Source organism: Plecotus auritus (genome assembly GCF_963455305.1).
Source record: "Plecotus auritus genome assembly, chromosome: 7".
Classification (NCBI taxonomy): Eukaryota; Metazoa; Chordata; class Mammalia; order Chiroptera; family Vespertilionidae; genus Plecotus; species Plecotus auritus.
In genome coordinates, this window is record NC_137774.1 from 28106649 (window position 1) to 28129023 (window position 22375).

Consider the following 22375-nt stretch of genomic DNA (forward strand, 5'->3'; position numbering starts at 1 on the left):
CCCAGCACTGCACACAGACTCGGTGGTTGTAATCCACCTGCTCCTCGAAGAACTGTGAAACTCAGAGACACCTCCTTGCAGCAGCCACCCATTTCTCCATGGACTTGTCAGTGGAGATGCCTTTGGGATATATAACCAGGCAGTTGGGCCTTCGAAAGAAGTCAGACATTTAATGAGCATTTTTTTTTCTTTTCTTTTTGGTATGCTTATCTCTATTATAAATTAGAGAAACTGGAAAGAGTGCAGAAATTCAAAGTTCAGGCTGTTGGGTTTGAATCTCAGTACGCTAAGCAACCTTGCGCAGATTATTGGGTCTTTTGGGGCCTCACTTTTTTTCACCTGGAAAATGGTTGTAATAATAGTGGCTGCTTTGTTCTGGGTAAATGAGATAATACACGGAGGACACTCAGCATAAAACCAGGTACATGGGAAGCACTCGCTAACTATAAGCAATTCTGACTACCAACAGCATGAGCCCAGCAGTCAGGTGGACATAGATCGGACTTCTGGCTCTTCAGCGTCAACCTTGCATGACCTTGAATACGGCATGGAAAGTCCCTGAGCTTCCCTTCCCTTGAAAGTTCCAAGATTATTAGGAAAATTTCAGAGATGTTTATGGAATACCTTTACTTTTGGTTTGTATCATGACCCATTTCAGAGAGGATTTTGAGTTTACCCACTTGCAACAAAAATTAGCCCAGCCCAGCAAATGTGGCTCAGTGGTCGAGTGTCAACCAATGAACCAAGAGGTCAAGATTTGATTCCTAGTCAGGGCACATGCCCGGGTTGTGGGCTCAATCCCTAGTGTAGGGCATGCAGGAAGCAGCCGATCAAAGATTTTTCGCTCATCATTGTTTCTATCTCTCTCCCCCTCTCCCTTCCTCTCCAAAATAAAATATATATACATATATATTTTTTTAAATCAATCCAATGACATTATTTCTAAAGCAGTGAATAAAATCAGGGCGAGGGAGAAGCAGAGTGAGGAAAAACAAGAGCTAAGGCTAGGATCTTAGATTAATTTCTGAGAGTCTATAATTGCTAGCAGTGGGCCACAGATTTGGCTCTGAGCTTCGTAGCCTCCAAGGCGATGAAGAAAGGAAATCTGGTTCGTTAAGCGATTCCGAGTGCCAGGGAGAATGCAGAGGAGTTCTGCAGAAGGAACCCAGCTGCTCCACGCTCTGAGGCTGAGAGACTGCACAGCACTTGGCGAGCACACAAAAGATGTATAGAGGGAAGTGTCCTCAAGCACAGAGGAAGGAGTGCGCCTAGGAAAAGAAGCCCCAGGGAAGAGGCGCCTTCCTGGCTGCAGGAGAGACTGCACGCCAACCTGCCAGGTGCCTGCAGGGCTGGGGGAGGGAGGGCGGCCCTCCAAAGGCGAGAGCCTGACAGTGTCTCCATCATCCCATCCATCAGCAGCAGGGACTGCAAAGCCAGGGACTCCTGCCGCGCACAGGGGGGTGGAGATGAAGCTCCCGTCAGACCGAAGGGCACAGGGGCCTGTGTCCTGTGAGGAGCCAGGAAGGAGAGGTGGCGGGGACTTGGTCCGCACGGCTGCTTGGATTACCGTCTCTTCCTTCTGGACATCGCCTGTTTAATGGCGACCCCCAGAGGGACTAAGTTGTCCTTTTTTGAGTGTGTGTGGCTTTGTTCTGTTTTCCGGAGGACTCGTCCTCATGGCTCTTGAAGGCAGACACGGGCAGGATGGCCACAGGGAATACTACTGTTTTTCTCCAGGTCTTCGGCCATCACTCCCAGGGCCGCCCGACTCGGTAACTGACTGAGCAAGAGTGTGTAGGCTGGGAAGACCCTGGCATTGTTAGGGAACAGTGGCTTATTCCTTTTCTTCCACACCACACTCTCTGTTCCTTCCTCCTCCCTCCTCCCTTTCTGTCCCCCTCCTCCCTCTCCCTCTGCAGGACCCAGTGGGATGAACCGGGCAGGAACCTGTGTCTCCTTCTGCTTTAGCCGTCCTGAGGGGCAGGCTCTGGGCAGCATCCGAGTGCCTGCATCCCCTGGACCTTATCCTCCAGAAGCCTAGATGCAGGAACAGCGCTCTGCTGCCTCCTGGTGTTTGTGCCCAGGAGGTTGGAAAGGAACCCATTAGTGATTACAATTAGCTGCGGATTCCTGAACACTCGCTTTGTATGTTATTGTGCCTAGCTCTCAGCAGCAATGGAGGAGTCACTCGATTTCAGGACTTAAAGACCCGCTGGCTCTCCAATCCCTGCAGCCCAGGGTATTACTATCTCGGCAATTACCTGCCTTCTAAGAATCCTCCCAGGGCCAGTTCCCGGGATGGTTCCGGTGGTTATCTCTGCACCCCCTGTGTCTGTCTGTGACAGGGGCCACACGTTAGCAGCTCTGCCAGGCCTGGAGGACGGGACACAGGACGGGAGTCAAGACATCAGGGTTCCAGGTGTGACTGTCCCGACGAGTGGCTTTGGATAAGTCCCTTATCTTTTCTGGTCCTTGATTTTCCCATCTGTAAAAAGTAAAAAAAAAAAAAAAAAAAAATTATATTGAAAAGAATGTTTTACGTGTGGATTTTTCTCAGGAGAGGGTCTATGGTTGTCATTACTTTCTCAAAAGGGTCTTGTTGGTTTATAAAATTAAAATATATATATATTTTATTGATTTCAGAGAGGAAGGGAGAGAGGGATAGAAACATCAATGATGAAAAAGAATTATTGATTGGCTGCCTCCTGCACACCCCCTACTGGGGATTGAGCCTCCAACTCAGGCATGTGCCCTGACCAGGAGTCAAACTGTGACCTCCTGGTTCATAGGTTGACGCTCAACCACTGAGCCACACTGGCTGGGCAGATGTGGATATTTCTGCTCCCAAAATCAACGTCAAGATCAGGGTTGTTGGGGTAGGAGAGGAGGAAAGATTTTTAGCAGGGGTTAGGAGCACTCAGATAGGGAAATAGGGTAACTCACCCTGGGAGATGGAGATGATTTAGACAGCCCTGGGTGGGCCCAGCACACACCCAGCGTGGCGCCAGGGCAGCAGATACCGGGGCTGAGGAGGGCGTCCAGATGATGGGGCCGGAGTCCGACTGGCAGACCTGCAGGCTCCAGTGTGGTGCAGGGAACACACATGCGAGTTCCCGGGGCCCAGGGAGATGCAGAGGCCGGAAGGAAGGAAGGCCCAAAATAGACGTGGGTGGTAGATAAGGAGGCCGCAGGGAGTGGGGACTCACCTCTGGAGGCCAAGTCGGGGCCACACACAGAGCTCTGAAGGACAAAGCAGGGTCCCCTCCCTGGCTCGCAGAACTGAGCCCCCCAGGCCTTGTGAGTTTCTCCACCCAGACAGGATCTGGAGAAAGAGGAGGCGGAGAAATAACCTGCCCTGGACAGTTGTGTCTGAATGGATTGAATTCTTAACGAAAAGAGGTCAAGTTGAATGAAAGAGCCCAAGATTAGCTCCTTTCTTTGTTGTTTAATCTTTGCAAAAAGAATATGAAAATACAAAGCCCATTAGAGAATAAATATCGCACTGAGGGGCGTAGTTGGGGTTAGTTTCGGCTGCCATCCGCAGTGTGCCTCCGAGAAGCTGACATCTGTGGCAGGCTCCGCTGTAGACATATGTGTCTATACCACATTGCAGGGAGTTAGCCTCCAGAGGGAGGGCCAGATGGAGAGCGTGTGTGGAAATGGGGTGTGGTCCGGAGCGGGGAGTGACTGCTTCCAACCAGGGGACCTTCTGGAGAGGATTTCAAAGGAAAAGTGACATCTCAATGTGTCTTGAAGAATGGGAAGGATTGGGTCCGTAAAGACCGTGCTTAGGCCTTGAAGGCAGTGGGCGGAGGGGTGGGGCTCTCAGGCCTCCCTTCCTCCCTGCAGAGCAAGGATCTGAGCGTCTTTGCCCTTTGGGTCCACATGGGAAACAGCAGCAGAGGGAACAGGACGCCTGTGGAACAGCAGGGCCTGGGAAGCAAGCGGCTGCAACTGCGCTTGGCTGTGTGCGAGGCAGCACATCACTCGCCTTCTCCAGACCACAGTGTTCTCATCTGAAAAATCAAAGGCTTACCAGATGAAACATCTTCAAGGCGCCCTCGGACTCGAACAATATTGTGTGATCCTTAAAGTGCCTTGGGGTGGGCGTTTGAGAACGGGCTTCCTGCTCACGCAGACACTGGTGAATGGGGATCAAGAGGGTCAACTGGGGTGTTTACAAGGTCACAGTCAGGGAAGTCTGGGCTCCTCCTGTCCCATCCACCTGCCTGGGCCCTGCATCTCTAGCCCCTCTTCCCTGATAGTTATCCCACCTCTCACCCGCATCCCTCCCCCTCAACCACACAGGAGGAAAGAAAGGAAGGAGAGAGGGAAGGAGCAGGGGAGGGGAGGAGGGACAAGAGAAGAAGGGGTGGGGAGGGAGAATATGACCATTTCAGTGCACAAATAGCTCGGATCCAAGCTTCCCATGGAGAATGGCAAGGCCAAGGGGAGGTTCCTTCCTTTCTGCTTACCCACCCTGGCTCCTCTTTTCTTTGACTTTCCCTCTGAGATTCATCATCATTCAAAAGGAAGAAAGGCACTTTGGTCTCTCAAGGAGACCCTTTCATGAAGCCTTTGTGTGTGTTTGCTTCCCTCTGTGGCTGGGGAGCAGCAGGGAGGGAGGGGGGAGCTGAGAGAAGGGTGCTGGGCTCTCTGTGATGCTGCCATGGAAGGCGGGCAGGGCTGGACAGGGAGGGCATGTCTGGCTGCCACAGGAGCCTGGTCAAAGGTCACTCATTGAAGGGCCTTCAAAGCTATGAACAGACACGTTCAGAAAAGGAGAATAAGGCTAAAGATGGGGCAGATTCCTTTTAGGAAAGGCAGTCCCAGCTCAGATGAAATCAATTAGGCCCTGGCCCCTCCCTCACAGGCCATCATCTTTACTTTTTAAATATATTTTTAAATTGATTTCAGAGAAAAAGGGAGAGGAGAGAGATAGAAACATCAATGATGAGAGAGAATCATTGATAGGCTGCCTCCTGCACGCCCCCTACTGGGGATCGAGCCCCCAACCCGGGCATGTGCCCTGACCAGAAATCAAACTGTGACCTCCTGGTTCATAGGTCGACCCTAAACCACTGAGCCATGCCAGCCAGGCAACAGACTGTAATTTTTTTATCCCTGGTGTGGGCTGGGGAGTCAGCACCCTGTCAGGGGCTTTTATTTTTTCAAATTTATCCAAAACACATTCATTATCGCTGAGAAAGTTGGGGTATGTTTGCCAGGCATGCAGAAGACACACGGATGGGCTGGGTTCAGCACAGCCCCCTTAGGGAATGAGGGCTGTCAAAATACGGCCCCCTTCTCTCTGCACTTGGACAGGGCTTGCCTCAGTTTCCTTACTGATCCCACCCCGAGCACCTCACAGGGCTGCTGAAAGGCCACCTGAGCTACAGGGGAGGAAATGCTCGGCTGTGCCATGCTGTTCGGACACGTGGCAGGGCACCGTGTTCCTCCCCTGAGCACATCCTCCTCGAGTGAGAGGTTCATGAGGAGACCCGCCCTTTTCCCTCCTCCTCCCACCCCCTTCTCAGTCCCAGGAGGCCGCCAAGAGAAAGTACAGCATTGATTGCTGGAGAACAAACCTGGGCTGTTGTGAACCCTGTGACTGAGGCTGGGGGCCCATTGGGTCTACTCCCCAGGAAAACGGCACCATACCTGACAGGCCTGGCCGGCAGGGTCATGCTGAAGGTCACAGGTCTCCGAGTCCTTACATCCCAGGGCCCACTTTCTGGAGTGGCTTCAGAATTTCCAGCTCAGAGTGACTTAGGGACTGTCATCTATTCGGGAGAAGAGGTGCAGCTAGAAGAACTTGAAGTCATGTTAGTAACACAGACATCCTGTCCAGAGGAAAAGCAATGGGTTTGGTGAGCTGCTCATACATATGTTTATATATATATTTATTTTTATATATTTACTAGAGTCCCGATGCACAGAAATTCATGCAAGAGTAGGCTTTCCTTCCCCCGGCTGCCAGCATGGGCTTCCCTCAGGGACCCGGGACCCAGGCTGCTTTGCTCCAGCCCTGGCTTCATCCGAAAGGATGTCTGGAATGACGCCCGGAACGTCTAATTAGCATATTACCCTTTTATTAGTATAGATACTAGGGTCCCTTGGCGTGGCCTGGAGGATCAGGCCGAAACTGGCTCTCCAATATCCCCCAAGGGGTCCCGGATTGTGAGAGTGTGGTTCTTAGGTGATGCCCTGGAATCCAGCTCCTTCCTCTCTGGTTCAGGGTGTGTCACCCGAGAACTGCAGCTGCCAAGTCACCACAGCACGACAGTTCCTGCGTTGAGCATCTGCCTCCTGATGGTCAGTGTGCATCATAACTACCGGTCAGATGGTCACTTAGGCTTTTATATAGATTGATATTTATATATTTATATCCTCTGATATCGATGTTTATATATACTATATATTTTTAAATGCTCACTCAAGGATATTTTTTCCATTGATTTTTTTTTAAAGAGAGTAGAGGGGAGGGAGGAGGGGTGAGAGTGAGAGAGAAACATCAATGTGAGAGAGACACATCAATTAGTGGCCTCCTTGACTGGAATCCAACCTGGGACCCTTCAGTCCACAGGCCAACGCTCTATCCACTGAGCCATACAGCTAGAGCAGGAGTGTATTATTATGCCCATTTCACAGATACACCTCAGGGCCATGTGGCACACTTCCTACTGTCACACAGATGGTGAGGAATAGACACAAAGTCAGTGCAGGTTTGCCTGCAGCAGGCTCACCCTCCAGCCACAGCAATTGCCTTCTGCAGTGCTGGGCGCCTCCAGGAAGCCATGGAGAGGGGTGGACTAACACCCAAACTCCAGACTCGGGCTTGGGCCTGGTTTAAATTCTGTCCACTTCATCTCCATGAGCCTGTTTCTTCATCTGCAAAACAGGAATGATAAGAGTATCTATTTCATAGCATAAAGATTCAATGAGCCCCAGCCGGCATGGTTCAGTGGTTTAGGTAGAGTCCTAAAACCTGTACCTGCCATATATATATATATATATATATATATATATATATATATATATATATCCTATCTAATAAAAGAGTAATATGCAAATTGACTGCACCTCAGCTATACCCACAAGCCACGCCCACCAGCCAATCAGGAGTGAGTATGCAAATTAACCCAACCAAGATGGCTGTGGCCACAGAGAGAGCAGGAGGCTTGGGTTTCCCTGGAAATGGAGGAAGCCAAGCTTTCTGCCTGCCCTGGCGGGCCCAGGCCTCCACTCAAGGCTACAAGGTTTCAATTATAGAAGATAAATAAACCCGAACAAAAATGGCGGTAGCCATGGAGCTGGAGAGAGCAGGAGGCTTGAGTTGCCCCCGGCAATGGAGGAAGCCAAGTTTCCGCAGCCCTGGTCTGCCTTGGCCTCTGCTTAAGGCTACAAAGTTTCAATTATAGAAGATAAATAAATCCCAGATACCAGGGCCTCTGCTTAGGTCACCAGGGCGTGTGGCCAGCCTGCAAACCACCAAAGGCCCCTCACCCAGGCTGCTCCACGCCCCAAGGGAACCCCCACCCTGATCTGGGACACCCTTCAGGGCAAACTAGCCGGCCCCTACCCATGCACCAGGCCTCTACCTATCTAATCCTCCTATCTAATAAAAGAATAATATGCAAATTGACCGTCAGTCCAACACACAAGATGGCTGCCCCCATGTGGTCAAAGATCCTGCCCCCATGTGGACACAAGATGGCCACCACAAGATGGCCAGCAGGGGAGGGCAGTTGGGAGGGACCAGGTCTACAAGGGAGGGCAGTTGTGGGCGATCAGGCCAGCAGGGGAGGGCAGTTGGGAGGGACCAGGCCTGTAAGGGAGGGCAGTTGGGGGCGATCAAGCCTGCAGGGGAGGGCAGTTAGGGGTGACCAGGCTGGCAGAGGGAAATTGAGGGTGACTGAGCCTGTAGGGAAGGGCAGTTGGGGGGGACCCAGGCCTGCAGGGGAGAGCAGTTGGGGGGGACCAGGCCTGCAGGGGAGGGCAGTTAGGGGCAAACAGGCTGGCAGGGGAGCAGTTAGGCATCAATCAGGCTGGCAGGGGCATGGTTAGGGGGTGATCAGGCTGGCAAGCAGAAGTGGTTAGGGGCAATCAGGAAGGCAGGCAGGCGAGCAGTTGGGAGCCAGCAGTCCTAGATTGTGAGAGGGATCGGGCCTAAACGGGCAGTTGGACATCCCTTGAGGGGTCCCAGATTGGAGAGGGTGCAAACTGGGCTGAGCGACACCGCCCCCCATGCACGAATTTCATGCACCAGGCCTCTAATACACACACACACACACACACACACACACACACACACACACACAGAGTGGCCAGATTATTATGATCTTTGAACGCATAATAATCTGGCCACTCAGTGTACTTCTCTTGAGTACCTCATTTATTTGATATTAAAGATACTATAAATTGTGCACCTGATCAGTTTTCCCCTTTGCACTGGCTGATAGAAAGCTCAGGGCAAATAGGTGGTTGATCTCCAGCAAAAATCTAGAATACTTTTGGTACCCATTTGAGATACAAATACACTGAGTGGCCAGATTATTATGCGTTCAGAGATCATAATAATCTGGCCACTCAGTGTATATATAATAATAAAAGCATAATATGTTAATTAGACCAGACAGCCAAACGACCTTCCAGATGTCCTTCTGGACGACCTTCCAGACGAAGCCGGGGCTGCGAGGGCTGAGCCTCTTGCACAAATTTTGTGCATTGGGCCTCTAGTATATACTTGATTTCAGAGAGGAAAGGAGAGGAAGAGAGAGAGAGAGAGAGAGAGAGAGAGAGAGAAACATCAATGATGAGAGAGAATCATCAATGATTGAGCCCACAACCTGGGCATGTGTCCTGACCGAGAATTGAACAGGTGACTTCTTGGTTCCTTGGTCAACACTCAACCACTGAGCCACATCCAGATGGGCAAAATATATTAAAAAAAAAAAAAAAATATATATATATATATATATATATATATATATATATATATATATATATATATATAAAGGAAAAACAGAGCAGAAGCCGCACTGGCCCCGCTCAGTCTGAATTGGAAGGCGCATTGAGCGGACGGATGCCCACCAGCCTGTGTGCAGAGCTTTGCTCTGTCAGGGACGTCAGAGCAGGAAAGCACATTGAGGCTAGAGCATCGCTCATTCCCACCCCACCAGCCACCTGCTCCTTCGCCCGAGCAGGACACCTGTTTTCCGTCCTCTTTGAAGGAACAAATGGTCTGAAACATTGAACTGGAAAAAGTGCTCTGAGCACATTCCCCTTGCTGGACTCCCTCCGAGGTTGTTGATTGCGGACCTGGGAAGAGAGGGCACCTGCGCATTGGTTCTGTCATTAATCCTCCGCATAGCCCTCAGGGTGGCGGTGAGAACGTCATTTCACAGACAAGGAGATTTAGCTTCCAAAATGTATAGTAGCAGTTCAAGGTCACATACCTGCTAAGTGACAGATCTGAGCCCTCGAGCTCCTCACCTCAGAGCCGCGGGTCTCGTGCCAGAGATGCCGAGTTCCTTGGCCGGGGCTGCAGCCCATGCAGTGCAATGTTTCCTGCTCCCCAGGTGGCTCTGCTAGGCTGCCTGGGCTGGGAACCACTCTGACATCAGCCTTCCTATATAGATCCGGGTGTCATTCCATCTTGCATCCCAGACTCCTTGAGGGTGGGAGAAGGTGGAAAGGGACTATGCATCTCCTCTACACACAAAAAAAAATAAATTCAGTTATACACGAAAACAGCCTTCACTTTCAGGAAATTATGGGCGTTTTGGAGCTTCTATGTGGATTTCCACCAAGGGTCACAAACTCGAATTCAAGCTGAGTCTATAAATCCTTGGCTCCGGGTACGTGGCCACTCATGGGAGTTAGCTGAGCCTTTAAACAATTATTTCCCGGCTCCACCCCAGCTCTACCCATTCAGCATCACTGGATCTATATCCTGTAGTATGTTCCCCAATGATTCTTATATATCCACCCAGAAAGCAGACTTTGGAGGGGAGTTTGAAACCGTGGCTCTAAATCAGGGGTGGGAACGTCCAGCCCGAGGGCCATGTAAGGCCCAGGAAATCATTGGGTCTGGCCCTGACAAAGCATTAGAGGTGAGTTAGTTAAATGTTTGACCAAATGTAGCAGGCTGATGTTTAAGATGATATTTTTGCATGGCCCACGAATGATGTTATAAATACCCAAATGGCCCTTGGCAGAAAATAGGTTCCCCACCCCTGTCCTAAATGCTACCTATTCAACGCATGAGAAGTCCTCTCTGTCACTTCCACCTGCGTAATGTTAGGTCAGCTCTTTACCTCCCTGAACCTTCTCTTTTGTCTTCTGTCAAATGGGAATAACAGCCATCCCTACCTCATAGGGCTGAATATTCCATGGGAGTGGTTAGCACTGGGTCTGGCACATAAATATGCAAGAAATGCTTATGTCTCGCTAATGATGTAATATTATTTCATCATCTATGTAACTAATCTCTAAATGTTCTCTTGGCGATATACTTGGGAACAGAATGTAATTTCTAGCAGACTGTCAACAAAAATACATGAAAGAAAGGAAAAAAATTCAAAGTTTATTAAACATTAAGGATAACAGACAGATAAAGGTTTGTGTCGAACAGCATAAACACGGCCCATATCATGGTACACAAGTAAACTGACCTCCTGTGAACTTTTACCTGTTTAGCGGATGCAATCTTTGTGGTGTTGCCAAAAAGATAATGGTGGATTATTGTGATGTTTGGTAAGGTGCTCCAAAATTAAAGATTTTTATGTCTTGACTTAAATAGTTACACACACACACACACACACACACACTACCCTACACACATTTGGCCCTCTGTGAAATGTACTGACTGTCATGCCAAGTTCAATTCATCAAGATCGAGGCTAAGGCTGTGCTCATTGTTTTAAATGGTATTATTGCCAGCAGGTGTGGTTCAGTAGACTTACGAACGAGGAGGTCACGGTTGGATTCCCAGTCAGGGCACATGCTCGGGTTGTGGGCTCCATCCCCAGTTGGGGCGTGCAGGAGGCAGCCGATCAATGATTCTCTCTCATCGTGGATGTTTCTATCTCTCTCTCCCTCTCCCTTCCTCTCTGAAATCAATAAAAATACATTTAAAAAAAGGCTTAAAAAAGTAGACCCAAGACCTTGTCAATGTACATGCAGAATTGTCTGGAGCTCCCTCACAAGGCCAGCGAGTAGGAAGGAAGCTCTGGGATACCTAGTACAGCATCCTGTCCAGCCCACGCCAGAATCGCCTCTGCCCTCTCCTCCAACAAAGGGCCTTCTGCTCTAAGCGATGGTGTTGCAGGTGGCCTCCACACCTGCAGGGGCAACGCCCAACGTGGGGTCTCAAAAGGCAGCCACTTCCTCAAGAGAAGGAGAGGGCCACTTACAGCCCTCTCACGCCCCACCTGCCGCCACAGGTAGCATGGGCAGGACAGGATGGGCAATTCCTGCCTCTCTCTGCAAGTCTGGGCAGAAGAAACGGGGATGGGACCTCATCAGGAAGCCCTAGACACCTCATTCCAAATCGTGTCTAAAGGATGTTGGCACGATACGACTGGGCTTCCTTGTTAATGGCCAAGTAACTGATCTCTGAAAGTTGCTTATGAGGAAAAGGGGGGAAATGACAGCAGGACTGTTAGAATAGCTGCAGTCTGCAGAACTCATCGGACTCTCGTGGACCCGAGTCATTCCAAACCGGGCCACGGCCTCCCACTCCATTTAGCAGAACTGCCTCACTCACCAGTTAACTGCCCTGGATGGAAGGCAGTGAGTCTAGGTGCGAGTGCTCACGTGTGTGCGGTGGCAATGACCTACATATAAGGCACCTGCAGACTCCCAAGTTTAAAATTGTTTAAGATGAGGTAGGTCTCTGAAACCTTTCCTGGCACATGAAAGAGTATGTTTTATTGTGATCATTTTATTTCTTCTGCAGAAAACATTTGTGATGCTCATTGGATACAAACAATCTAATTCCAAGAAAGACCAGTACTCAAATGCATTTTTTTTTTGGGGGGGGGCTATACTTTTATACATCAATGAATTGGGTGGTCCAGGGTAGGCTCCTTTCAATGTCACCACTTAAATATATCATTTGTCTCTGCGTTAGTGAATACTGCCATTTAACAATGAGGGCAATTAACCTCTTTTCCCATAAAAAGGCCAACCCTGGCTCACTTGTGTCTCTTATTGAACATCGCTTCTTCAGATCTGCCTGAGACTGCCCAAGGTCTTGCTTGTTTCTGTTATTAGTGATTCACCTGAGCAATGCATTTCAGCTCCCACACTCTTCCATCTCCCACTGTCCTCTGCCGCCTGGGACCGAGTGAACACCTAGTGGGAATATCCGCCCAGCCGGGTTTCCCGAGACTCTAACACCAGAGACAACTGCTGACGGGCTGACCAGGAGCCCACCCGGTCACTAAAGAATCAGGTGCTCTGGGCGCAGAAAACTAGAAAATCTTGCGGAGGAAAGTGTATTTTAATCCAGCACAAAGTGTCTCTTTGTAATAACAGCAGAATCTCTTGACATGACACAACTGAGCGAAACGGAAGAACAATCTTTAAAGTCGGAACATCCATCAAGTCGTAAGCCACACATAGCACCGATATCGACCGTCAACTGCCTAAGACGCGCGCCCACGGGGAGGACAGAACTGTTTGGGGTGTTTGCAGTGGTATTCCGTTCCAGGAAGTCATCATTTTGAAGTGAACATTTTTGTGGCAGATGCTTTCCCTAAAAAACACTGTAGCATCCAATAAATATTTGACTAACATCCATTTTGTGCTTTTGGGTGATGTTAACTGACTTCTTTCTGAGACCTACTAGGAAACAAGAAATCTCCTTCTAGATGTTAGAGCAGAATTCAGCACGGCGAGCCTCGAATCTGTCGTGAAATTTCCAAGCAGAAAACATGCTGATGTGTCAGTGATAGGCTTAAAATATTAAAGACATCAAAACCCCCAAGCCCTTCTTCTCTGTACAACGTTGATGAATATATATCTTTGCTATATAATTCAAAACATGGACTTTTCTCTTTGCTATATATAATATATGTCTTCCAAAATACATGGTCAGTATTTATATCTGAAAAATACTGTACAAAAAAAGAACGTCCTATAATTACTCTGTATAAACATTAGACAATTTCATAATCTCTCCTTTGGGTCTATAGTAAACAGTTAAATTGATTGGATTACCCACAGTTTGTGACAACACCATCCCCTTCTGAGATACACCAGTGTCTTTTACATTCATTTTTCAGAAGTACACTTTATAAAAGCACATACGTTCAAAAGCAAACAGGGTAAGAAACGCAAGCTCCGGAATCATTAATTTATGAAGCATTCGAAAAGGGGCACCGCTAGGAAAAAGGGTCATACAAAACACCAACTCATTAACTTAACTGATGTTTAAAAACAGCAAGGTGTAAGTCACAAAAATATATATATTACAAAAAACGGGGGAAACTGAATCTTAATTGAGTTGTTGGGAATATCAAGGGGGCTATGGAAAAAGTTAACTATAAAAGTGGGGGGGGGAGGGGTTATGGGAGAAGGGAGAGAACAAAACCAAACATATCCATGTCAAAAGCCATTCCAAAATGCGTTGGGTTTTTTTTTTTTGGCTCCTATGCTGATAAAGTAGCCCTTCCTTCTCAGACCTGCCATTTCCCTCTGCTTCCCTGTCCTGGGTGGGGATGTTCTGGGCATGCTCAAATGCATTGCTGTCATTTTTGTTTTTTAAAAGAGGGTGGACTTCTCAGGGAGGGAAAATATCCTACGTCCACTAGTAATACTCAGGCAGCATGCTCTAGCGTACAATAGGATTATTGCTTTAGGTACAGACAGTGCAAAAACACACTCTGTGGTCTATAATAGTACTCTTACGGATCCGGGGTGGGGAGAATGAAAAGGAAACTTAGTAGATAGCGCGGTAAGTAAATATGGGCTCTAATGAATCTAAACAGCACTTTCAATGTGAAGACGATTACCATCCAAACTGAAAAGATGAGGAAAGCGCCTACAACTGAAGAGGGCGAGGAGTAGTGCTGGGTTCTTTTGTGCACCGTGTTGGCATGGTAACTTACACACTCGTCTCGAAAACTGAGAGCTACTGTTCTCCCAGGGCCCTTTCGGTGGATCCAAACACAGGGTCCTGGCAGGGTGGGAAGAGCGACCACGAAGCCACGTGGCAAGGGCAGGAGTGGGGAGGAGGAGAGGGGCAGGAAACCCCGCCGGAGGTCTCCAGAGTCCAGTAAAAACATGGCACCTTTCTGTTTGGGGAGCTGAAAGAGGATGAGAGGGTTCTCTGGAAATGGCAAGTGCAAAGGAACACACGCCGCTGGCCACACGCGTGTGCTCAAGCCCATGCGCCCAGCGCGCACACGCCACGGCGGGAGCCCGTTGTGTTGATTGATGCCTCCGGTAAAGTGCTGATGTCGGGAAGGTCAGGTCGGGTGTGGTGCTGTCATAGGGGAAACGCAGTGTCCATCTAGTCCAAAGCCAGCCCCCCCACCTCCATACTGTCCTACAGGGGCCCGTGCCTGGCCTCGTACTTGGCCAGAATGTTCTTGCACTTGCCCAGCTCCTTGCGCAGGTCGGCCACCTCCTGGCGCAGGGCCGAGTTCTCCTTCTCCAGGAAGGACGCGCGGATGGCGATCTGGTTCTCCTTCAGCCGCCGCGCATCGCGGGAGCGCTTGGCTGCCATGTTGTTCTTTCTGCGCCTTGCCCAGTACTTGTCATCCTGCTCGGTAGGTACAGAAGGAAAAGGAAACAAGATATTAGATTTCGGCAGAGCTGAGGGCCCGCCGGGCCGCTGGCAGGCCTTGGGGTTGCACACAGGCACCAGCCCAGGAGTCTTAACCTGCGTCTCCTTCCTTGACAGTCTCAGCAATGCTGAGTGGAGTCCATGGCCATGGCTCCCTTCCCGGAGCAGGGACCGGCCTGTCACCACACGCTCCTGCCCTCTTTGCCCAGCAGAGCACGTGCCCCACGAGGAGGGGTCGGAGGCTGAGCGAAAGCAAGGGGCACACCGCACACCCTAAATGGCATTCCAGAGTTCTCCACTCTTTTTGCTGAAATTTTTATTTTTTGAGCCCTTCTCTTCCATGGGGACTCATATGCTTTTTAAAAAATACATGTTTTTATTGATTTCAGGGAGGGAGAGGGAGAGAGAGAGAAACATCAATGATGAGAGGGGCTGTCTCCTGCACGCCCCTTACTGGGGATGTAGCCCACAACCCAGGAATGTGCCCTAACCTGAAATCTAACCGTGACCTCCAGGCTCATAGGTCAAGGCTCAGCCACCGAGTCACTCTGGCCCCGCCTCATAAGCTTTTTGATATAGGGTTGATACAACATTGTTGGAAGGCAATATCTGCCAACTATTTAAATGCACGTGCCACCGATCTAGCGACCCCACTTCTAACGCCTCATCCTGTAGCAACCTTCATGCGTGTGCACATAAGACACAGGCACCACATGTTTACTGCGGCACAGTTTGCAATAGGAAAGAAGTGGGGGGAAACCTAATTATTGGTAAGAGATATGATAACTACGTAATGATGGCGGATACTCTGCAGCTATTAAAAATGATAATCCAGTCGAACCAGAAAGATGTCCATGATATACCATTATGTGGGTGGAAACAGCAGTAACTGTAGATAGATGTGTATGGCCTCTGCCCACTCTGCTTAAAAAAAATCACAATATTACGTATCCGTAGAGAGAGGCCCAGAGTGGTTTATGCCAAGCTGTGAAAAGTGATGCCTTCAGAGGAGGATTCGAGGGAGGAGGCCAAGGGGAGAGGTAGGATCTTTAACTTTTCAGTTTATATCCTTCTGAACTGTTGGCATATGACGTAATGGACATGTACATTTTGGCAATTAAAAACAGAAATTAAGAAAAACCCACCAAACTTCTACCTGCCACATCAACATACTCCTACTGGTGGCTACCACTTAAATAATTTACTCTGATTTCCTGTTTCACGGTTCTCTGCGCATTAATTAGCCTGAGTAATGTTTAACTGGTCAACAAGACAGCAGTCCCTTCTTCCCCTCCCCCTCCCTGCTCCTCCTGCCAGAAGAAAGGAAAATACTCCTGGGGAGACTAAGAAATGTATGCCTTCTTTCAGACCTTCCTAACGGATTTGTGGCACCACCTGGTGCATTTTGCCACTCCCCCTGCTCCCTGACCCCCCTTTCCAACAACTTGCAAGAGTGAATCACACTCCATCCTGGCAAGCCTAATACCTGTAGTTACATGCCACCCAGAGCAAGTAGGTGAGGTCAGTTCTCCCCCTCCCCCAGGATTCCAAGGGGCAGTTGGCACTGGAGGAGGTCACGTGGGTTGGGGCCAAGGCTGCAAGCCAGGCCCAAGGTCAGTGGCCTGCCCCCATACCTGCCCCTTACCCTCAGCAGACATCTGCCCTAATCAAAGACATAAGGTGTGAGGAGACAGCGTGTGCAGGCACCTCTGTCTGCTTTCACAAGCTGGGACTTTTATTTACAAAGTGCTTTCAGGTTTCTATATATTTCATGATATGTAACAAACTGGGGGGGGGGGGGGGGGCGGGGGAAAGACCTTCCTACTTACTAGCTGGTACCGAACTGTCCTTAGAGAGGAGTTAGTTAGCTTGGGCAGTTGCGCAATGGCTGTTGGTGGGATTTGTTATTTTGCTTCCCAAAGGGAGCAGGGGGCTGGAGGAAGGGGAGGGGCCACGCCAGTGGATGAGAGGCTGGGAGGAGCTGGGGGAGTGAAAGGTTTCCCAGGGCTGAATGGGCCCAAGTGTAAACTCTGATGGAAGTTGTTTGTGTTACTTTGATGGAAGCCCCAATTCCACCTGCCCCCCCGCCGCCCCCGTGTGTCAGGAGGTCTGCCATCCTCCTCAATGCTCCTGGGAGAGTTGCTTCCAAGGTCATTCGAAAGAGGGGCTGACTTAGGATGTGTCCAAACCTGCAACCCGGGCAACAGGGCCTGCGAGGTGCGGACGGACATGAGAACACCCCTGGGGTGTTGTAGAAGCTGTGTGTGTTGGGGGGACAGATGGGGTGTAGGCCATGGACTTGGTTTATGACCACATCATAGGGCCCAGGGAGTCACCAGTTCACTCAACCAGCTTCTCTGTCTCTTAGAGCTCTCACCTCTGAGGCGGTTACGTCCCCAGCCTCCCCGTCCACACCTGGAGATGAGTTAGGAAAGGCGAGGAATGGGGAGGTGGGGGCAGGAATGGAGGGAGGACCCAGAAGGCAGGGGTGATGCAGGGCTGTCCTGGTGGAGAAAAGCCAGGCTGCTGCCCTGTGTATCGCAGGGGAGTGAGGGGCTGATCAATTTGGCACGACATCCCCTGTCCCCTTCTCCTCCGCCCCCAGGGGCAGTTGCCACCCAGCTGCCCAGTCACCCCCACCCAGCAAGGACCCCTCAGTCCTGTCCCATCATCTTCCCGATGCCCCCTCCCCCCACCAGGCCATCGTCCCTTCTCACCAGACTAGAAGTGCCTGGAGGGTAAGAAACAATGCCAGGACCAATTCACCTCAGAATCCCCAGCCCCTGACACAGGGCTTGGCACACACTGACATTTGAAAAATATGTGTCAAATGAATGAATGGATGCTGCAAAGTATGAAGACATCAAAGTGATTAAATGGAGTCTCAGCGTGCCACCCCTTCACCCTCCCAGGGGACGCATGCTGACCCAAATGCATGGCTCAAGGGAGGAAGCGTGGGCAACGGTGGGGAAGCCTGGTTCACTCAGTAGGTTTGCCCATCCAGTGCTGGGGCCACAGACGGGTCTCCCACCCACCCGAGCTCAGAGCTTCCCGCTTCCCACGAGTGCATGGTCTATGGGCCGATGCTTCCCTCCCAACGGAAGATATCCAAGGACACGTGGCAGGAGGATGTTCCTGCCCGCTCCCATCTGCCACGGGAAAAGGTCAGGCCTGGCTCTGACAACAATGATATGCATAATCCCAGCACAGAAGGTTTCCATGTGGCCTCTCTGTTGCCAAGGTTACCTGGGATATTAGGTGGGCTGGCCCTCTGCTTTGACCTTGAAAATTCGGAGACCCTACGAAGGTCTGGCTGGAAGCTACATCTATTTCTCAGCAGCATCCTTTCAAACTACCTTCCATTCAAAAGGAAATGCACGCCGCATGGGTTGCCGGGTTTAGTGTGAGAGATGAGCTCTGAAATACAGCAGGACGGCTAAGCACACAAGATGAGAGCAACCCTCCAGCGGAAAGAAGATACCTGCTCGCCCAAGGACCCAACCCTATGGTGCCCCTTCACACGCCGTCGTAGGCTAACCATCAATTCCCTGGCCAGGTTAGATGTTCTGGTGTTTTACTGTGCACTTTCCTCTTCTGATTCTCAGGGGGACAGCTACTGGTCTGTCCCCCAGGAGTCCCTGTTGTAGCCCCTGCCAGGGCAACGTGCTACAGTGACCTGTTTGGAAGCTGGAAGCCTCGGGACCAGGCGAGGCCTTCCTCCACTTAGCAGTGAGCATTGCTCGCCTATTTCACTGTCTGCTTCTCCTTTTCTTCAATGGCAAAATGGTAACTTAGTCTAGTGAATTTCTGAGGTCTGTTCAGCCCTGACAATTCTGCATCCCTCCAGGTAACCGCAGGTACGGAGATGACGGCAGTGATTTAAATCGGCCAGACACTTCCCCTCCAATCCTCTTTCTGGATGGAAAAGTAGAGGCAACGAGTCTAAGCCAGTCCCAGGACAATGTCCCAAACTCCCATTTTCCCAGCCAAGGAGCAACACTCCATCTGAACCATAATGAGGCCTGAGAAATGGGGGTCCGAAATTAGGAAAGGGTTAAGGAATTATGCTTGGTTCCAATACCCTGAATGTATATAATCATATCTTCATTGTCCATATGCTTGGAATGAAGCATAAACACAGACAAGTCTAAGCAACAGCTAATCAAAAGTGGTTCTAATTTAATACCTGTGGACATGCATCATTTTAAAGAATTCCCTCCCTAAGGTATCATTAAATGTGTCAGAATAATTTTAAGTTGCATCTGATTTCCCAAGATAAATCTTTTTTCCTTTATAAATAATGTGTCCCTTCAACACAACAGAGGAAAAGTCAACTCGGAATTAACCTTTTGTTGAGATATGCAAGTGGTCATTATTTGAGGTACAGAGTGAACATTACAAAGAAACATTGTCAGGGAACCCACCAGCTTCTTTAACAAAATCCCGCCCTGGTCACCCAAGGTTGGCAATGTGGAGAGGGGTCCTGTCTCCAGCTGTTGTTCCCCGAGGCCTTCAGGGAAAGGACAGCAATTAATTATCAATCAATTCCCACAGGGAATTTCCCCCGGAAGACGAGGAGGCCAAGATGCCCTTCCCCAATGATTTTCTCTCTCTTCCCAACCTTGAAAGCTTATAGTTTGATTTTATTGGCCTTTCATATGCTTCCCTGCAATTTGCCTCCTTCATGGGCTGCAAATATCTCCAACGTGTTATCGCTCCTCCTTCTTTCTGGGCATTACCCAGACATGAAAGGCATGTTTCAGAAGGCACCCAGACAGGAAGCAACTTGCTGAGTCACATGCCAAGAAATAGGACCAGAAATCAAGAGTCCTTTGTCCACCAGCCTGTGTGATCTCCCTGGGGTCGCCCTTTTAATCCGCCTCCTGATCCTCCCACTCTCTACTTGCCCACAGCCTGATTACCAGTTCCAATTTACCTTCAGATCATCAGGGATGAAGACTTTGCGAGCTTTCTTAATCATGGGCTGCGGCTTCAGTTCTTCCTCGGAGAACTTGCGTTTGCGAGGGTCAAACATTTCCTGGCCAGGGATGCTGGACAGGGCGAGATCTGCCGGGTCCGGCTCATAACCCACCGGGACCTGGATGGTGTCGGGATCGATGGGACTCGGTGTATTGCGGTTCGCCGGCAACAGCTGACCTGGAACAACACGGGAGTTTCAATCCATCAACACCCTAGGGGGACCCAGTAGATACAGCTTGGTGATGCTTCAAGGTGAGTGACAAGTCTGCATGTTACTGATATCTGACCCTAACCCTGTTCATCTTATTCATCATCACCGCGTTCCTGGGAGCACGACTGAGCAGGACTTTACTCAGATCGTGCACAACCAAGACCCACAAACACGTGGTCACAAACTAAATTAAAAAATACCTGTGTTCAGCCCAGCTGGCATTGCTTAGGGGTTGGGCATCAACCTATGAACCAGGAAGTCACGGTTCAATTCCCTGTCAGGGCACATGCCCGGGTTGTGGGCTTGATCCCCAGTAGAGGGCTTGCAGGAGGCAGTTGATCGATGATTCTCTCTCATCATTGATGTTTCTATCTCTCTTTCCCTCTCCCTCTCTGATATCAATAAAAATATATTTAAAAAAAACGAAATACCCAAACACCTGTGTTCATTCTTTTCTGCCACACATCCATGGACCAGCTCCATGCCAGGCGCTACCAGTACAATGGCTAGAAATACATGACTGTTACCTTCAAGGTGTTTTCCAGGCAAATCAGGAAACCAGACCAATAACTAGCCAGTGAGGACACATTGATGGTGCCCGGATGGACGCCAACCTCACGTGCTTCCAGAGTGTGGGCAGCAGTGCCTAACAGGAAGGTTTGGGGACGTCTCCTAGACATGACGCAATTATCTTGAGACAAAAGATAATTAGCCCAAAAAGGTAATCTGGGCATAAACACAAGACAGAAGGTTACATTTCTGAGGAACCACAAGCAGGCTTGGTGGCTGCAGCACTGAATTGGAGCACACGTGGAGAGGCGAGGTGTGAGCGAACTAGGCGCAGGAAGGTGGGCATGGGGTGTTATAAAAGGCCCCGAGTTGATGTCAGTGAAGGGTTCTGAGCACTGAAGGGAGGTGCAGAGCTGAGCTTTGGAGAGAAGAGTCAGGTGGCATGAGGAATGGACTGAAGGGGGCAAGGGTGGGGTGGGAGACCAGCTCCCAGGCCCTTGTGATAACCCATGTACGCACGCCGACGACTGGCCTCGGGGACAGTGAGAGGGGGACAGGCTTCAGGAACATCTAATGGAGAAGGAAGGACACAGTGGAGCCGGTCTCACTTCCACTTGAAGGTTCTGCAGGCTAACCCCCGGAAACGCACCAGCGTCCACTGGACAGCAGGGTTCCTGAGTTTCCTCACGCGTCTCCCTGGCGAAATGAACTTCCTGATAGACCACACTGTTTACGTGGGGAGCTCTGAATCTTTCTTCTGGTTTCGCCTGAAGTTTTCAATCGCTCCTTTCAGGCCCAGAGGATCAAGGAGTGAACACAGCTCAGCTCTGCTGGCCCGTCTCCTCCTCTTGCTCACGGCCAGTGGCTGGGCAGCGTGTGCGTATCCTGCGGCTTTCATCAAAACCCACCCCAGGTTGAAGTGCAAAGCCAGGGGCTTGCATTCTAGCAAAACTGTAAAACCAGGCTCGTCTGTTCCCTGGAAAGGCCTGGTGGGGAGCTTGCAAAACGAATGTTCTGGGTGACCTTTCAGCCCCCGCTCTGCTCTGAGCTCCCTCTGTCTCTCGTTTGCCAAAGGGGAAGCGAAGGGCCCCCGAGGCATTGGCCGAGGACGGAGATGTCGCATTAGCAGGCTGAGCTGGGCTCCGGATTGGACCGTGTTGAGCTGGGTTTGATCTCGTGCTTCTTGACATCGCCTCAGAAAACAAACCATGTCTGAGTCAAACGGGGCTTTTATTTTCCCTTTGCAATTTCTCTTTGAACTTAATAACAAAGCTATCTGGTGCGCCGTCTCTATGACCGCCTCTCCACCCCACTCCCCCACCGCACGCGCACTCACACAGGCGCACGCTCCCTTCTCCTACCCGCTACAAGCCTCTCTTAATTAGTGTTTCCTAAATCGAATGGCTCCAAGTTATTTCGACTTCCTCCCTAGTACCTCGGTATTCTGTTTGTTATGCTATATTAAAAGTAGTAAAATGTTCTCCTTTATTGCTTTATAAATGTTAAGCTTCACACATACACACCCCTCCTCTACCAGACCTCATGGTCTTTTGTGGTTTATCTGTTTCACCCCAACCCCACCCCTCACCGTGGTTCCTACATCAGAGTCCAGCTTCTACAAAGAGTGCTCCTCATTAACGGGGCCCTTGGCGAGCTGGGTTCTGACGTTCATCCCTGGGCATTCTGACAAGACCACTTCCCGGCAAGGCAGAGCCTTCCTTCTCTCCAGCCCTTTCTTCCGACGGAAGTAGGCCAGCCCTACCTGCAGAATGGGGAAACCTAACTGGACCCCAGACGAGGCCCATGGCTTCCCCAGCACCAAAAAACAGCAAAGGGCAAAGGACCTGAGAATCACAGCGGGGTCCCCCTTCTCCCCA

The 22375-nt window shown here is 50.1% G+C and overlaps 1 protein-coding gene across 2 annotated transcripts in view; it reads right to left on the reverse strand.

The window, feature by feature from the left end:
• Positions 1-10567: 10567 nt before the first annotated feature.
• HLF (HLF transcription factor, PAR bZIP family member) overlaps positions 10568-22375 on the reverse strand; it is a 47663-nt gene continuing 35855 nt past the window's right edge. Inside the window, exons 3-4 of one of the 2 annotated variants that reach the window (XM_080680823.1) lie at positions 19734-19954; positions 10568-14773 (exon numbers count right to left, since the gene is read on the reverse strand). In XM_080680823.1, the coding sequence (XP_080536949.1) occupies positions 14558-14773; positions 19734-19954 (437 nt within the window). In that variant the 3' untranslated portion in view covers positions 10568-14557. Of the gene's footprint in view, positions 14777-19733; positions 19955-22375 lie in introns of both variants that reach the window. The other variant, XM_080680822.1, reaches the window with a different exon arrangement.